This window comes from Gavialis gangeticus, unplaced genomic scaffold, assembly GCF_001723915.1.
Source record: "Gavialis gangeticus isolate Ggan-Ray unplaced genomic scaffold, GavGan_comp1, whole genome shotgun sequence".
Lineage (NCBI taxonomy): Eukaryota > Metazoa > Chordata > Crocodylia > Gavialidae > Gavialis > Gavialis gangeticus.
The window spans coordinates 18,779,598-18,797,791 of NW_017729026.1; the positions used below are offsets into that span (position 1 = coordinate 18,779,598).

Genomic DNA, 18,194 nt, shown 5'->3' on the forward strand with positions numbered 1-18,194 from the left:
AAGGCTGAGGGGAGACCTGGTGGCATGGAGGGGGCTGGTTATGGGTGTGGAGGGGGAGGGGCCAGTGGGGGCACAGGGCATGGAGGGGGTGGGTTCTTGGGCATAGACGGGCAGGTCTCTGGGTATGAAAAGGAGGGGCTAGTGTTCAGGGAGCAGGTCCCTGGGTATGGGGGGTGGGGCTAATGTAGAGGTGGTGGGTCCTGGAGCGTGGAGGAGGTGGGGCTGGTGTGGAGCTGCCCTTGGGCTTGGAGAGGCAGGGCTCTGGGTACAGAGGGGTGGGGTGAGTGCGAATGGGTGGGTTCTGTAGTATGGGGATGGGGCTCATGTGGAGGGATGGGTCCAGGAGCAAGCGTGGAGGGGGTGGGTCTTTGGGTGTGGAGGGGTGGGGCAAGGGGGGAGCAGGTCTGGGGTCATTGGAGTGCAGATGGGGGGTGAGGTCCGTAGTTGGACATGGGAGTAGCTTTGGGTACAGGGAGAGTCCCAGGGCTGTAATGCGCAGCTGATACCCCCCCAACTTCCCAAAGTCCAATGGAGGCTTGTATTTAACTTGTCCAGCCCTAGAGCCTCTGGGAGGAGATGCTGGGTAGAGCGTCCACCCCTGGACACCAGCTGTGCCAGGCCTGGAGACCTCTTGGGACTCTTGGCTGGGGGATTCCAGGATCAGCAGATGCCTGCAAGAAATTAGTTTCTCATCTCAGGCAGTTCAGGAAATGATGTCCCATCCAGCACTATGTCCTGAAAGACTCAGGCCCGGTCAGGCTGGCCTTCCAGGCTAGATCGTGGCAGCCTTAGAAGTGAAGTTATGTGTTCAGAAAAGCTCAGTTTAGTATAGGAGCTTTCTTGCTCTGATCAGTGTAGAGCCTTCTCTGGATGCCTTTCTTCAGTGATTTGCTGTCCTCCTTATTGAATGCATTCAAATTCAGCCTTTCTGTGTTTGATATTTCAAGTCTTCAATGCAACTGGCGTCACCTGCCTGCAGGTCCCTTTCTCTGTCTAATCACGGCCTCCTAGGCTGCTATAATAGACTTAACTGATCTGTTGATCGCCGCGGGGAAGCCAGAATACAGGTTTCCCTCACTTTATGTGGGTTCTTTATGCGCAAATTCGCTCTTATGCGATAAATTTTTCATATAAAAAGGGTCATTATATGCAAGGTAAATTCACTCTTATGCGATTGGTGTAGTGGAAGCCCGCAGTCAGCTGCTTTGTGTGGTGCATTGTGGGAGTGACACACACCAAAATATCCTGTGTGGATCTGTGCTCCTTAGTTATTGACTGCGACATGTGTTTCTGTAGTTGCCATCCCCATTATAGGTTCTAAGTGTCCCGCTAGCTTATCTTGTACCCCTCTCCCTGGGCCATCACCACCCTCTCTTCGTGCCAGCTAAATATTCACCACCAGCCTGTGCTTGTGTGTACTGTCTGCTGTTGGTTAGTACCAAAATTGTTTTGTAAAAGTGGTAGAAATGGGTATGGGGTCAGTACAGTCGAGGTCTTGGGACGTATCCCGATTTGGTACATTGTAAATTGGGTTCCCTTTATGTGGAATCAAGTTATGTGCTTGACTTCCAGGAGTGCATGTACAGCATAAAGCAAGGGAAACCTGTACTCTAAGGAGCTGAGCTAAGACTATGGACTTACTGTACATAAAGTGTCATGTCCCAGACCCCTCTTTATAGTTGCAAGTAAATGGAAAACTCGTATTTTCATTTTTACTTTTCCAAACCAAAAGTCCATCATTACCAGAATAAGCAAATCTCTACTTTTGGAAAGTGGTTCTAAGTATGTATATACTATGACATGCAAAGGTCCGAAGTAGACCCCTAGGCCAATCAGTGGGAGTTAGGTATCTTACGATCTGAGAAGGAGCAGATAGAGACTTGTTGGGAGGGGCAGTGGGAGACAGAGGGAGGGAGTGAGAATTCAGCGTAGTCTATAGGGAAAGGCAGGTCACCAGGACAAGGGAAGTTTAAAGGGGAATGGAAATGTGGCATGGATGCTTGAATAATGAGGAGAATGCTCTATCAGTCAAGTACTTGACAATATATCTTTTACTTTTAAATGTTATTAAAATAGGTCTTTAAAAGTTAATTTTGCACGATAGTTTTCATGATACCAGTTTAAGGCTATTAGGAAGAGGCGTGAACTTGAAAAGTAAAGTTTTCATTTGAAGGTACTTACAATGCCAGAAAGATTTGCAAGCTATACTAAGAATAAATAACTTGTATTATGCGAAGATGTGCACAGATGTCTAGCCCAAAGGCTCATACACAGCATGAAGGATACAATTACAAAGTTTGAAACGACTCGCCTGACTCAGTCCTAGCATGTGGGGCCTCACTGTAGTTTAAAAGTCAAATTACTTTATTTCATGTAGCAGTTGAATGCCAACCATTGCCTGCTGTCCTGTGGCTAGGATTGAGCAGTTTCTACATATTTGTGGTTTGAAGACTTCACTGAAATCGTCAAACTGCTGTGGCTCATTTTGTATTTTGAGGCAATTTGGTTGTCTATGTAAAAATGAAGCTGAATTTTAAGGCTGTATTATTAAAAAAAAAAATCCTTATTTCTGGCCATTCCCCCCCACTTTTTATTTAAACCTGATGAGGTAATAACACAGAAGCATTCCTGATTATCAGAAACTAATACACCAGGCCTTCAGTTACTGAATTACAAGAGTTGTCCTTGAGTTTGATGAGCTTGCTTACTTAGTTTCATCACAATCGTTTTGTAAAGGTGCATGTGTATACAAGCTTTTGCAGAACCAGTACTTTTTTTTAAAGAAAGGGTTGCTTTGTGAACATGGGAACTACTATTCCTGGTGCCAGAGCACTGTTACTCTTCCCAGAGAGATTTTCCAAATAGGAATGCTTTGAAAACCTAAATCCATGTGGAAAGAGTTATCTTTTAATTGTCTCTTGATAAAGTTCATTGTCCAATATACATAATGCTTCAACATTTAAAGCATATTAAAGCATACCATAACGTGGTATCATGGCACTGATTCCCTGTTTTTTTAAGCAGAATTCCCCAGTAGGATTATTGTGGTCATATTAACACATAGGCAGACAGAAATATTATGAAGTTGAGTGTAATGACTTTCTTTTCTGATTTTCTTTTTAATGTCAATGCCTTTGAGAGCTATACTTCAGTGATTTGGACTACAAAAACTTCTGTGGGAATGTGCTGGACATTCCTGCTCTGAGGACTTCGTTACTTGAAAAAAATCACATGGTTTATGCTGACATACTGCTACAGTGAAGCTTGGCAATGTAAAATAGACATATTAGTAACTTCCAGGATTGTAATAATTATCCTAGAAAGGTTGTTACATACTTTTCACTGAATTTCTGTTAAATATAACCTGAAAATCCAACAAGTTGAGGCACTGAAGTATCTGGCTGAGGCACCCAGACAGTCTGAAGTGTGTTTGGTAGTGATGACATGTAATAACCCTGTAATTTGTGTTTGCAGCCCCAGATTTGACTACACTGACTTTTAAAAAGACTTACAATATTTTTCCTCTACGTTGCTTTTGGAGTTAGGAGTAAATAGAGGAAGAAGAACATTTCTTTGGTCATCATCTTTTCACAGGCTTTGGTTTCTCACCTATTATAAACAGAGGACTAAGAGTCTTAGGCTTTTAAATTTTATTCACAAAATTATCAGGTTTGAATAATTATTGGCATTCTTAAAATAGTAATATGAATAACAAGGTGCCCAACAGCTTGTAATAGGCGTATGAGTTCTTAGTAAAGAGTTAGACATGTAGGTGCCTTGAAAAATATTCTTATGACACCAACAGTATTAAAATTGCCAGCTAGAGGTAGAGTTGATGGTTAAAATTAATTCTAAACTGTATTTTCCTAAGTAAGTACAAACAGTGGGCCGCAGTCAAGTCCATAGTAAAACTGCTATTATATATAAAACAATGGCAGCAGTCAGTGCATAAAGCAGTATAAAAACACAGTGGTAATAGCTTGCAATGGGAACAGGTATTTCCATTTTAACAGAAGAGATTAAAAATATTGTGAAAAATGAACATTTGATGATGTTTCACTTATAATCGGAACAAAAACTGACATTATACATTTACTGCTTACTTGTTAGTTAATAATATACAATAAAGGCAAAATGTGCACAGAGTCATATACTCAGGAGGGGCTTTGGCACAGCAAGCAAAGCCAATGCTGTCTTGCTCTTTTAGTCTTTCAGCCAGTGTTGCACTGTTTCCATCAGGATTTTGGACTGAACCTGGAATAGAAGAATTTGTATGCAGACATTACATATCTTTGTTATTTGTTGGTGGATATAGATGTACATTTGATTAAAGTGGGTCAGGAGTTAAGTGAGTTTTATGGAATACTTTAATAAAATAAGGGAAAATTCATTTCTGCTTTCCCTTGCATAAACTTAGCCTGTCTCTTTTTTATTATCCTCAGGGATACAAATATGGTGGGGTTCTCCATTGAACTTTAACTGAATGTGTTAATTTTTTAATGTTTTAAAAACCTGTTGTTTGCATGGCTAAGATAACCATGACAAATTCCTGTATTTCACAAGCCCTTTCATGTGTTTCAGTGCTTGGAAAATATCCCATCTCTTATTTGTATGGGCCAAGTAGAAAGCATTTTATAGTGAGATGGGGAGCCTAACATGCCATTATTTAAGGCTTTGGACCCAGTAGTTCTAAGAAACCTTTTTTAGGTTGTGGGCTGAAGTTCAGATCAGAGGCAGGTAGATGGGTCTGCATTAGGACCCAGTAGCTGCTGCTGCTTTTCCCTGTGACCATGTGGTGGGAGAGCTGCCAAAGCCCCCCTTCACTCACACCCCCAGTGCCAAGTGCTACTGAAGCCCCATGTCCGTAGGCTGGGTCAGGTGGCTCCACAGGCCCAACCTAGTCCATGTTCTAAGGTGTACAGTTTCTTTCTGGAACTGATGACAGCTTTTTCACGGCCATTGTTGAATCTACTGTTGCAAGGAGCAGAGTGAAATCAACAGGTTTTTGGTCCATTTCATTGTGACTGTGTAAACCAGTGATTCTCAACTGAGTACCATGACACTTTTAGGTGCGCTAGTGTGCAGCATCTACAAACATTCACTCTCCCAGGGTAAACTCTTTTGGGACTTATTTAACCCTGGTTCTTTCCAGGTTATTTTTTTTTCCCTGGAGTGGCCATTTTTACTCTGGGAGATAACCTGAACGTCTGTATACTCGTCATTTCTTCTAGGAGAGAAGCCACTGTCCTAGGAGAAATGGAATGTCTGTGTGAGGCCAAGATTCGTATGATATTTAGAGATTTCAAGTAAAAACCCACAGTGTTAACAATGTTGTGGCTGGTTTTTGTTTTTCTGAGTTCTGTGCAACAGAAAGGTTTTCTATTATTTGTGGTAGTTAAAAAGAACTAGTGAAAGCTAAGAACCAGCATTTTCCAAGGAGTGCCTTAAGACTATCCGGGGTGCCTTGAGTATAAGAAAGGTTGGGAACCACTGGTGTAGAGCCAATAGTGCTATTTGGATACAGCCACTTAGGAAGGCATTATTCAAAGTATTAAGTAGCCATGTTTATTCTCTTCTGTGTCACCCTCAGAAGTCTGTTAGACAAATAAGAAGATCTTTTCAATAGAAGTAGCTGGAGGACCATGAAGAGATGGTAGAGAAAAGTATTTTTCTCTCTTTTAGAAGTTAGAAGACATTAAAACTTCAAAGTTGTCAAATGCTTGCTAGCTAGAGTCTGAAATTGAAGATTTGGGTTGGGGAGGGTTCCCGGTATTTCCTGGATATTAATGTTCTAGTGCATGTGTGTATGGCTGCACTTCTCAAACCTGTAGTGCCCCAGGATCTCGTTTACATTCATTTTTTTTTTTGTATCTGCTTCTGGGAAGTAAGTTTAGATTTCAGGCTAGTAAGATCTGTATCTTTCAAGTTCTAGAAAAAATGAACTTGATTCTGCCTTTGTGTATGTCTCTAAGTTTGCTTTTGCTTCATCATTGTTTGTTGAATTTATAATTTAGGCAATACAGATTGTGCGGTTCTTACATTTCAGCATTTTTGCTTATACTGTATTTTGTTATTCTTGTTGGGTTTTTTTGGTATAAAAGAAGATGTGCTGATGAGTTTACTCAAGGTTGTAGCCGTTTTGGTCTAAGGACATAGGCAGACAAGTTTCTTTGGGTAAATCCAATATCTTTTATTAGAACAATTCAGATCGCTGGAAATGTTCTTTGCAAGCTTTTGGGTACAAATACCTTTTGTCAGGTTGAGGAAGCATGTGCAGATGAATTTACCCTTTAAAAAAAACCCAAACAACTAATATAAGCCCAACCTAACGATGACAAGAGAGAAGCCATGTAAAGTTTTCCACTGTTACAATGAGGCCTCTTTTGGGGAGAGGAAGGATTCCTTTCCTGGAACTCTCTCATCTCACAAAGTCACTGCTTGATCATGAAATGGTCAGTAACTTCTCTCTGACTTTAATTTTTTAGAATGTCTTGTTAAATTCAGATTCAGGAGGACATTATTCAATCAGTTAACATTTTGTTCATGTTGGGGAGGGTATTTTTCCTTAATGTAAGACTAGAATTTCTTAAATAAAAGTTTGGATTCCAAGGAAATTGAGCATATCACTGCCCTCCCCTCATGGTGCCTTGCAGAAGTTTTCAGTTCTTGCCCCTGGAAAGCAGATTAGAGGATTTATCAAGGCATGCTTATAGCAGGGGCAGGCAATTATTTTGGGCCGGGGGCTGCTTACTGAGTTTTGGCAAGCCATCGATGGCCTCATGACAGGCAGCCCAGGGCAGATAAATACTAATTTTCTAAATTTTTTAGGGGCCCTGCAGGCTGGATAGAATGGCCTGGCGGGCCACATCCAGCCCCTGGGCCGCATTTTGCCCACCCCTGTTATATAGGCATGCTTATATAGGCACACTCTTTAGTAAGGTATAAGCAGTGTGAACAACCTTTAGGCCAGAAGGCTAATAGCCAAAACTGGGTGTGGATGTGTAAACAATATGTAACTAACTGAATGAAATGGGAAACTTGATATAGGTTGCATGATGGGGTGTTTTAAAAAAATAAAACCAACACATCTTTTACGTCCATAACCATATTCCAACAGCTTTAGGTCAAGGATGGGCAAAGTCTGGCCCACAGTGGACTCCATTTCCCAGCAGACCCTGCCCACGTTGTTTCGGCTGATTTCCATGGAGACCCTAGGAACTGTAGGGTTGTGGTAGCGTAGGGCCAGGATCTTTATGGAGGGACCGTCCTGAGTGGCACTAGCAGACCGTGCTGCTGGGCAGGGAGCTGCTCCAGGGCTGGGATCTTGTGGTGATGACAGTGCAGGCTGGAGCTGGGGCAGAGCCATGATCTGTTGCTCCAGGGATGTGTAGGCAGTGGATTGCGGCTCTGCCCCAGCACCAACCCATGCTGTTGCTGCTGCAAGATCCCAGCCCTGACCCCGACCCCGGAGCAGCTTCCCAGCCAGCTGTGTGCCCTGCCAGTGCCGCTTGGGCCAGTTTCCATGGAGACCCTGACCTGGTACTGTCACAGCCCTGCTGTTCCTGGAGTCTCCATGGGGACTGGCCAAATTGATGCAGGCAGGGGCTGCTGGGAAATGGAGTCTGGCTATCAGCTAGATCTGCCATTTTGCCCACCCCTTCTCTAAATCCTGAACTTGCAATAAGATTCACACATGAGAACTTAGTGAAGCAATGAACATGATTTTTTTCTCTTTTTTTTTCTTTAGTTTCAGGTACATTACTTGTGCCTACCTAATAATGGAAATAATTATTGCTAACTTTGATTTTTTTGTTTTTTAATTGGGAATCCTCTGGCGTTTTGTTCTTTTATTTCAGCTGTTGGAATCCAGAGGCTGCATGAGAATTTCAGCATTCATTTAAGAAAAAAAGGCTCTAGTTCTCATGCCAGCAGAGAAACACATGAACATATGAATCAGGTGCCCCCTGAAGGCAAAGGGGTGTAGGTTGTAGCAGTGTTGGTTTAAGGACAAAGACAGACAAGGTTTTTTTGGGGTAAATCTGCTATCTTTTATTAATTGGTCTGATAAAAGCTATCAGATTAACCCAAAGAACCTTGCATCCCTGAAGGCAAATACATTTTTAATTCTTTTTATTGTTTGGGTTTGGCAATAGTGCATAAAAGTGTTTTGCCTGATGCAGGTTGCATTTATCCAATAAAAAAGTTGTTTTTCATTTAATATGAGTAGTAGGTTTAATGTATTATACAAATACTGTGAAAGTAGCTTAATATGAGTTACCCATACAGTGATACTGAGATCTCTGTGGTTTCAAATCTCAAAATGCACTGAAGTGTGAATGTCAGTGTGAATGTGTTATAGATGGATTCAGGTTTGTTAGGCAAAAATGTCTGCATTTAAAAAAGAAAATGGTTCAGAAAGTTGGTGTAAGACTCAGCACTGATTAGATATTAATGCGTGGCATAAACCTTCAAACCTTCGGCCTGCTTTCCTTGAGGTCTTTGGAAGCCTTCCAGGATCCTCGCTCGAAATCCTGGAATTCACTATCCTCCCATTCTTTATTATCCATTCTGTATATTAGTTGGCCCTTAGGCAGAACAGTAAGAATGAGGCCCATTGTGGTGGATGCTGTCCAGACACAAAGTAGTACTACTATACCATGCCTGCCTCCAATTGTTTTTAGTCTATGCAGACCTCCCCGGGGTGGAAGAAGCACAGGGAGAACCGTTAATGTGATGGCAGCAAGTCATGTTAGTTTCACAGCTTTCTTTCTGCATCTTATTGACTATCAGTTGCTTGTCTTTACTCCTCAAGTCCTTAAGACCCTTTATATACTCTGCATGACATCTTGCAGTTAGTGTTGAGAAAGTAACTTTTGTCTTGGGTTGAGACAAAATACCGGAATCATTTATTTACTTGTTATATTTTCAAGCAGACACATTGACACTTTCTGTCATGCAGCCCCTTATGCTTTGAAGGAGATTTCTATCAAAATATCTTGTTATTTTTCTTCAGTTCCATCCTGCAAGTTTTATTTTGCCATGAGATCTACCAAAAAGAAACTTAGGACTGTGTTGCTGGTGGACTGAGCCCACTGCCTGTTTTGTCTCTGTGCTTTTTATTTCCACACCCATCTGTGTATCTGTTAATTGTCTCTTGTATTTGGATTGTAAAGTCCTGGAGTCCTGGGGCATCTTTTTTTTTTTTTTTAACTGTTTGCATGATGACTAGTGTAGTAGTGTCCTGGTCCCTGCTAGGGCTCTTAAGCACCATGGTAATAGAAATAATAATTATTTTAGTTGAGCTTCATTATTTTGGCACTTACCTTGCTGTTAAAATGGATGAGTTAGATGCTCTTAAATTGATCTCCAGAGAAGTCTAGATATATGGAGTTGATAGGGTATTAAAATAATAATTAAAATGTGAACTGCAAATTTGATTGACTAATCCTAGCTTTGTTATAATACTCTAACTCTTTCTTTTAAATATACTTGGAGAATCACACAACTGGAACTTCAGCCATTACAGTAGATACCCAGTGAATTAGAACATTAACAGCTGTTTTTTTTTTCTACTACAAAAAAGACTTCTATATTAAAAAATTACTTACTTAAAATTTAAAAATGTTTGGCCAGTAAATAAAGAACAAGTAAATACTTTTATTTCTGTCCGCTTTGCTTTATGTGGCCTAAAGAAGCAGATTTGGATCCTTCCACAGAACTTCAGAATCTTCTGCAAAATATGTTTAAGCCGTAGACTTAATTCCACAGTTTTCTTCTTTTCTCTCATGGGCACAATAGCCATGTTTAAAATTTTAAAACCTTTTTTTTAACTGAGATCAGTGGTAACATACCATCATAGATGTGAAACCTCTTTAAAAATGCAGTTGGTAAAAAGCATAACAAAAGTAGAGACTAACATTTTCATTTTAGGTAACTCTCTTTTTTTTGTCATTCTCTTGTTAGAAAATAAATGTTCCATTTCTACTGTTGATGACTGATGAGGACTTGCAATTTAACTAAAACAGGACACTTCCTTTTCAGAGTTTTAAAGTAACTTGATATCCATCAAAGTGATGACAAAGACTGAAGTGGTAACTCAGTGTGAAAACAATGTCAGTAAATGGAAAACTGTAGCCTGGGGGCTTTATTTTGTGCGTGCACAATTTTCAGGCTCAGCAGAGGAGTGGGGGAGATAGATGAGAGACTAAAGGAAAAATAAGCTTGTAAAACTTGTAAGTAGTGAAAATAAATGCTTAAAGATTATTCTTGGGACAATGAATCAAAGGAAATGAAACAGACCATAAATGTAAATGGTACAGAAGCATGCTTGAGAGAGCAGATTTGCATTTTTGTTGGTTGTCTACTTTTTTCTTAGACTGTTCCATATATAGTCATAACTTTGCTGCATTGTCTTTTAGATGTGAGCACTGACTTGAAACATGTACAATATTCATAGTTCAGAATTTCCATTAAGTACTAACAGCACATGCCCACAACCCTGAAACATCATTTCATCTCTGTTAATGCTACTATTCATCTGCTTGGCACTTTCCAGTTACAGAAAAGTTTATAAGTAATATCTTCAAATTGGGAGTAATGGGGAAACGAGCACAGAGATTATTAAATGCCTGACTCTTTCATTGTAATAAATGGGAATCTTTGGATTGACTGGAATGAGCTTCTGGCCTGGTCCTGGCCAGGTACTTAGGCACTGATTCCAATTGAAATGAATGGGAGCCTAAATACTTTGTGCATCTTGGCTTTAGGAGCATTTATACACATATATTTGTCTTCTCTGACGTGCCGGAGATCTGGCATGCCGGAGCAGACTCAGTCAAATCTGCTCCACGCGAGCTGAGGTGTCCGGCATTGCGTCGAATACATTTGTATAAATGGCAAAATGCACGTCGGCGCTGAGAAAATGGCAGCAGTGCGCTTTTGAACTAAAACACCTTTGATACATTTTAGTTCAAAAGCATGCTGCTACCATTTTCTCAGCAATGGCATTTCGCTGTTTGTACAAATGCATGAGTGGTAGAGCCAGGTGCTTCTGAAAGTGTCTGGTGCTACAGTGCAAATGTGTACAAATGCCCTAGATGACTCTTCTAGTGTTGCATTGTGCATCGATAGCAGAACTGAAAATAGACTCTGTAATGTGAAATTTTTAAAAGAGCTTGTCATTGGTCTAACTTGCTCTTATTGTAGTCAACAGAAATAAAGTTAGACCTTGCTGTGTGCCCAGGACACAGTCTCTACTGCCTCCCCTCTCTCGTTTCTGTTGAAGTGTTTTGTCCTTTTTTTTTTTTTTAAGTTATCAAACTTGTTTCAGCTCCAGTTCAGTGTGAATGCCAGCTGATTAAATGCTCAAGTAACTGTGCCTTTCTCAAATGTTGGTGATTTAGGATCCAGTTCACAGTTGTTGCAGGACAAGGTGCAGACACATGTAATGATTGAACCGTTCTTAGAGCTCAGTTGGGTGAAGTGTGGTGGCTCTGATACCTGGGGTGGAGGGATGGGGGTGGGAGGCCAAGCACCCAGCCCAGCATGCTTCACAATGGGTGAGTAGGGGGAAAGTGTTCTCATGCTTTCAGGGCCCCTTTTATTTCCCCTTCTATCCTAAATATGAGTTCAGTAAACTTTCAACCTGCCAGTGACTGAAGCCTGCAGTGTGCTTGCCTGATTTGGGGGGCGGGGAGGTGTGGGTGCTTGGTCCCATGCTTGTTTCCTGGGGGTTGCAGGGGCATAATGAGGGGCTGCAGTCAGGTAGAGATTAAGGACACTGCTGGTTGTTAGAAAAATAGGTTTTATTGACCAAGCAGTGCAAGGGAGTGTTTAGGTTTAAAAAAAAATGCCAGCAAAAAGGTGAGGAGACAGTTGTAGGAATGAGGTGGGTGAGGAGCACTGCGGTGTGGGATGGTTGGAGGACTGACCACAGAACACTTGGTGTCTGCACATAACACTGAACTGGTTCAAAATAGTTCTTGAATTTCCAGGCTTGCTTTTGAGCCATTCCAGATAGATTTTGAATGGTTTGACAGACTTGTATGTCTGTCTGCTTCAGGCTTAAATCATATTTAAATCATTTTAAATGCTATGTCTGTCCATGCCCTTTGTGTATATGGGACTGAGTGGCACTTTCTGCCATTCACATAGGAGGTTGCCCCGAAGGGGTTTGTCATTTTATCACTAGATTGCAGCGTATAGGTGTTTGTTCCTTCATTGGATCAGCAAAGATAGGTCTCTGTATATCTCTTCCAGCTGATTTAGTGACATTTCTCCTGGTTCCATACATTGTAACTTGATTTATTTTTATTTGTTAAACTGATTTTTGTTACAATCGGATGAAAGCCTTTTTAAGTTCATTAACATGTAAAATTATTTCTGCTCCCTGACTCTCATTATAGTATCTTGTGACGGTAGTAATATGCTGTCTTCAAGGATATTCATGGTCTTTAGTGGAAAGTTTTAGGATCCTTTTACAATGTTTGATTTCCTGCCATATATCTTCAGGTGGTGTGTTAAGGGTAAAAACGAAACAAGGAAGTGCTCAGGCATGTTTGTTTATTTTTAGAGGTGTGTTCTCCATATTTCTGAATTGTTTCTGTAGAAGAGTAACCATACCAGACTAAAATACCAATAGTAAATAGTCTTGTCCTGTTTCTTATGGACTCAGTGCAATTTCAGTGCATCTCTCTCCTCACCTATCCAAATTTTAAAACTTTTTCAGTTTTTAGTGTACCTAATAATTAGGGCTGTGCAAAGTTGTGGGGTGTGGGATGCGGGTGCAGCAGTGCCTGGAGTGGGGGCCCTGCCCTGCTGCTGCTGCTTCCCCCCTTCTGCCCGGAGCAAGCCGCACTCACATCCCCCCCACCCCCGTTCTGGCTGGGCAAGTGGCATCAGGGCATAACCCCTGCTTCAAGCGCTGCTGCGCAGCCCTCGCACCAGCTGGGCAGCTTGTCCCAGCCCCAGTCCCTTCCTCCTCCAGGCCCCTTTCCTCCCCCCTCTGCCCACCACAACAGACTTACCAGCCGGAGGCAGCTGTGTCCAACGTGGTGAGGGCTGCTTCCTGTTTAGTCTATGGCTGAATCTCTGAAGCAGCACTGAATCTTCAGATCTGATTCAGCCAAATCGAATTGGGACAGTGATACGAATCTCTAAATCGAATCACTTTCCCTCTGAATCAGCTGAATCTGGATCCAAAGTGAACTTAAAATTAAACATTCTGCTTGGCTTCTGGCCTGGCCGGTGCTTTTTTTTTTTCTTTTTTCCCCTCCTTCAGCTCCTGATTGGCTCGTCTGAAAATTCCATAACAGACATGGATGACCCGTGTCAATGTAGGCAGACACGGTCCTTTGGGTAAATCCAATATCTTGTATTAGACCTTGTACCCAAAAGCTTGCAAAGAAGAATTTTGCGAACTATTTGAGTTGGTCTAATAAAAGATATTGGTTTTACCCAAAGAACCTTGTCTGCCTATGTCCTTAGACCAACACGGCTACAACTACACCCTTGTCAATATCTATTTTCCTTTCCTTTGTCAATGTATATTACAAATTACAATAACAATGGCATTAAAAGATTGGTTCAGTTGCCCACGACTTTAATTTGCCTTCCTTGTAAATATGCATTTTCATATCATTTTAGTTGCCTGATCACGTACTGTTATTCTTTATTGAGTCCCTGCCTTATTCAGTAAGCATTTTTGGTGAATGAGCAGCTTTATTCAGTATTTTTTTGGTCCTCCTTTTTCACTGTATGACTTCATGCGTTATACATTGAACACTATCCAAGACCTGCAGTGAATACATAATTAATAATTTCCCTGTGGGCTTTTATTCTTTGTGATCTCCGTGTGGTATTGTTGGATTGGCAAACACTATGGATAAAAGCAGGGAAATCCAGGAGAGCCTAGAGGGGAAAAGAGAGGCTTACAAGCTGTGGAAGCAGGGGGCAGCCACCAAGGAGGAGTATACCTGCTTGGCTTGCACTTGCAGGGAAGCAGTGAGGAAGGCCAAAGCAGAAACAGAACTCAGGCTGGCAGCAGAGATTAAGGGTAACAAAAAGTCCTTTAAGTACATAGGGAGCAAGAAGAAGGCGCAGGGTAACATGGGGCAGCTACAGGATGGACTAGGGCAACTTGTAACAGATAGGATGGACAAAGCTGAGCTCTTAAATGATTTCTTTGCATCTCTGTTCCTGGACACCAGCACACCTCCCAGTAAGACTTTTTAGTCTGGTGTCAGAGATAACAATCCACCAATAGTCAGCACTGACTTAGTGAGGGGGCACTTGGAGGGGCTGGACGTATTCAAGTCAGCAGGCCCCAGTGATCTTCACCCAGGGATACTAAAGGAATTGGCTGGTGTCATAGTGAAACTACTGGCGCAACTGTTTGAGTGCTTGTGGCGCTCACAACAGGTCCCAGAGGACTGGAAAAGGGCCCATGTGGTCCCTATTTTCAAGAAGGGGAGGAAGAAGGACCTGGGTAATTATAGGCCAGTTAGCCTCACCTCAATTCTTGGCAAAACCTTAGAAAAAATCATTGAGGATCACATTTATGGGGGACCAGCAGGTAACACAATGCTAAGGGGCAACCAGCATGGGTTTATAGCAGGCAGATCCTGCCTGACTAACCTGTTTTTTTTTAATGACCAGGTCACAAAGTGCTTAGATGCAGCAGTTGAGATAGATACTATTTACTTGGATTTTAAAAAGGCTTTTGACACAGTGTTGCATCCAGTTCTTATAAATAAACCGAGTAGCTGTGATGTGGACCTTTTCACAGTAAAGTGGGTGGAAAACTGGCTTATGGGGTGCATCCAGAGAGTGGTGGTGGATGGGTTGGTTTCTACCTGGAGAGATGTGGGCAGTGGTGTCCCCCAAGGCTCTGTCCTTGGAGCAGTGCTGTTCAATATCATCATCAGTGATTTGGATGAGGGTGTAGAAAGCACCCTGTCCAAATTCACAGATGACACCAAACTATGGGGTATAGTAGACACACGAGAGGGTAGGGAGTGAATTCAGGCAGATTTGGACAGACTGGGGAAGTGGGCAGAATAGGATGCAGTATAACAAAGTTAAGTGCAAAGTTCTGCACCTGGGGAGGAAGAATCACCAATACACCTATAGACTAGGAAGTACCATTCTAAGTAGCACAGAAGCGGAAAGGGATCTCAGAGTCATAGTTGACGCAAAAATAAACGTGAGACGCTGATGTGATGAGGTAATAAGTAAGACTAACCGTACTCTTTCTTGCATTAGTAGGTGCATCATGAGCAGGACTAGGGAGGTGATATTTCCCCTCTATACGGCTTTGGTGAGGCTGCAGCTGGAGTACTGCGTCCAGTTTTAGGCGCTGCACTTTAAGAGGGATGTGGATAACCTGGAAAGGGTTCAGAGGAGGTATGCTCATATGGTTGAGGGCCTGTGGGTAAGAGCATAGGAAGACAGATTGAGGGACTTGAATCTCTTTAGCCTCCACGAGAGAAGGCTGAGAGGTGATCTTGTGGCCGTCTACAAGCTAATCAGGGGGAGTCAGTGGGGAATAGGGCATACTCTGTTTAGCAGGGCGTCCCTCGGTGTTACTAGAAACAATGGCCATAAACTGAAAGAGAGCAGATTTAGATTGGACATCAGAAAAAAAATTCTTTATGGTGAGGGTTGCCAAAATATGGAATGGGCTTCCAAGGGAGGTGGTGCTTTCCCTGACACTGGAGGCGTTTAAAAGGAGATTAGACAAGCACCTGGCTGGGGTTACTTAACCCCAGCGCTCTTTCCTGCCCAAAGCAGGGGGTCAGACTGGATGATCTGATAGGTCCCTTCTGGCACTAGAAATCTATGAAATCTATGAAAACACAGTAACTACTCATGTTAATATAATACAAATTGTTCCTTGTTGCAAAATAAATATAGTGTTGGAAATCAATTTCACTAAAGGTTAAGTGATTAATCTAGAACATGTAACACAGTAGTTTTCAACCTTTTTAGACTCAAGGCACCCCTTGGAAGATGCCAGCTCTTAGCTTTCACTTGTTTGTTGGAAAAATGATAGGGCATATTTTCTGTAGTAAAGAACTTGGACCACAACAGGCCAGAAAGTTTTTAACACTATGAATTCCTATTCCTGGGTTTATTTTGCTAATTGTGTTTGCACACCTACTAGTGCAAACATTGTGTGGTGCACCCTTGAAAAGTTTTCAGGACACCCCAGGGTGCCATAGCAGCCTGGCTGACAATTGCTGATGTAACATACAAGTGCAGTGATTTACATGAGTTTAGAGACTACATTCAGAAATAAATGACTCACAAATACAGTTTAATTTCCCCTTTTCTTCAGTGCATGGTCAGGTGAAACAGTAATAGTAAATTAAAAGTTTGGGGGAACTTACAATGTGTGAAGATTTTCTCTGGTAACTCTTTTGTATTTCCGCAATGTCTTTAGAAACTGGAAGTTTAACAGTGGTGATTTAAAAGTTGTTTCACTCGGGTCTAAAATATCTCAATTTAGTTCCTACTTACCATGGCTGGAGTCCGTACACAAAACAATTAAAATAGATTAGAAGATGTGTTGCAAGTTGTCCTCCTCTTTAGCTCAATATAATTGTTTAACCTGTCTGTACCCTTAGTGTTTGTGTTGTTACTTGTGGTCCCTCCCCCTCTGGGTTGGACCCTTCTGTCTGAATAATGTATTTCTGATATTATAACACTTGAGATGGAATTCTGATCTTTTAAAATATGACATAAACAAGTAGGTTGCTTCCTTGTCTCTTGCTATGTATCAAATAAATGTTAGAGCAGCTGAATTTATCATTTTTATACTTTAAAAAACGTTGAGCTGGTGGGGCCAAGGGTAGCCTCCATTGCATGGGCATCCCAGGGCAAGCTGCGGGCTGGCACAGGATGGGGGTGCCCCAATGCTACCCAGCAGGGCCGAAGGACCCATTGTGGGCTGGACAAAATCACTCCTTGGGCCAAATCTGGCCTGTGGGCTGTATTTTGCCTATCCCTGGGTTAAGCACAGCAGGACATTGGTAAGGCAACATGTAGGACATATACTGCCTATGGTTTATCCACTTCTGGGTAAGCAGAAGTCTAGTCTTTAAGTTAAAATATGCAAGAATATATATTTTTAAATTACTACATTACTGGAAAGGGATAAGAGAATGTCACTAACATAAAGCCTGGTAGAATTAGAGAAGCAATGTGAGAAAAACTGAGGCAGCTTGATTGAGCCCTTTGATGTAAATATCTTAATATAAGCTGTTCTGTAGCATGTCACTTAATACTACTAATATTGCTTAGTTACCTGATTTAGCGTTTATTTCTTTAGTTTGAGAATAGAGTGTCCACAGGAGAGAGACATTAACCATGTGTATTCATTAGAGAGTATTATGGATTTGCAAGTAAACTACAAACTTTTTTTTCTTGAGAAATAAATCAAGGGCTTCAGAACACTTTTTTGTAGAAGATTATTCCTTCTTCGGAGTTAAGCAGGGGAGCTATTTATGTAACTTGAGAGAGTTTAACTTGGCTTATACTGTGAAATGTTCAATGTCTAAAGAAATCAATGTAATCTTAATCAAATTTCAGGAGGAATTGTGCTTCTAACTTAATGAGAACCTGTAGAGGAGTAATCATCTTTGTTGTTAGCTACAAACCCCCAAATTTTATCTTCTATGTGGATTTCTCTAAAAAGGGCAAGGACAAACAAAATATACATTTTTCCAGAGTTTTTACGTGGGTAACTACTTATTTTATAGCTCATATAAAGGTTGCTCACAGTTCAAGATACTAATTTATGTTCAAACTTGCTGTGTAATTTCAGGTTTAAATACTGCATGTAAACTGCATATAATATCATAGAATCATAGAAGTAGGGTCAGAAGGGACCTTGTAGATCTTGAAGTCCGACCCCCTGCCTGGGCAGGATAAAAACCGGGCTCAGATGACTCCAGCCAGCTGGCATCAAGCCTCTTCTTAAAGACCCCCAGGGTAGGAGCCAGCACCACTTCCCTTGGAAGTTGGTTCCAGATCCTAGCCGCCCTGACTGTGAAGTAGTTCTTATGGATGCCTAATCTAAACCTACTGTCCAACAGCATATGGCTGTTATTCCTTGTTATGCGAGGGGGCGCTAGGGGAAACAAGGTCTCTCCCAATCCCCCCTAGTGAGTTTATAGATGGTCACCAGGTCCCCC

At 41.7% G+C, this 18,194-nt stretch overlaps 2 protein-coding genes across 2 annotated transcripts in view; one reads left to right on the forward strand and one right to left on the reverse strand.

Moving 5' to 3' along the window:
• Nucleotides 1-8,567, reverse strand: part of LOC109299700 (nephrocan-like) — a 68,382-nt gene extending 59,815 nt beyond the window's left edge. Inside the window, exons 1-2 of the mRNA XM_019520220.1 lie at nucleotides 8,475-8,567; nucleotides 8,279-8,388 (exon numbers count right to left, since the gene is read on the reverse strand). Coding sequence (XP_019375765.1) covers nucleotides 8,279-8,388; nucleotides 8,475-8,567 — 203 coding nt within the window. The remainder of the gene's footprint in view (nucleotides 1-8,278; nucleotides 8,389-8,474) is intronic.
• Nucleotides 8,568-16,431: 7,864 nt separating this feature from the next.
• The window catches only part of GOPC (golgi associated PDZ and coiled-coil motif containing), a 35,828-nt gene continuing 34,065 nt past the window's right edge, over nucleotides 16,432-18,194 (forward strand). Inside the window, exon 1 of the mRNA XM_019520221.1 lies at nucleotides 16,432-16,461. Coding sequence (XP_019375766.1) covers nucleotides 16,432-16,461 — 30 coding nt within the window. The remainder of the gene's footprint in view (nucleotides 16,462-18,194) is intronic.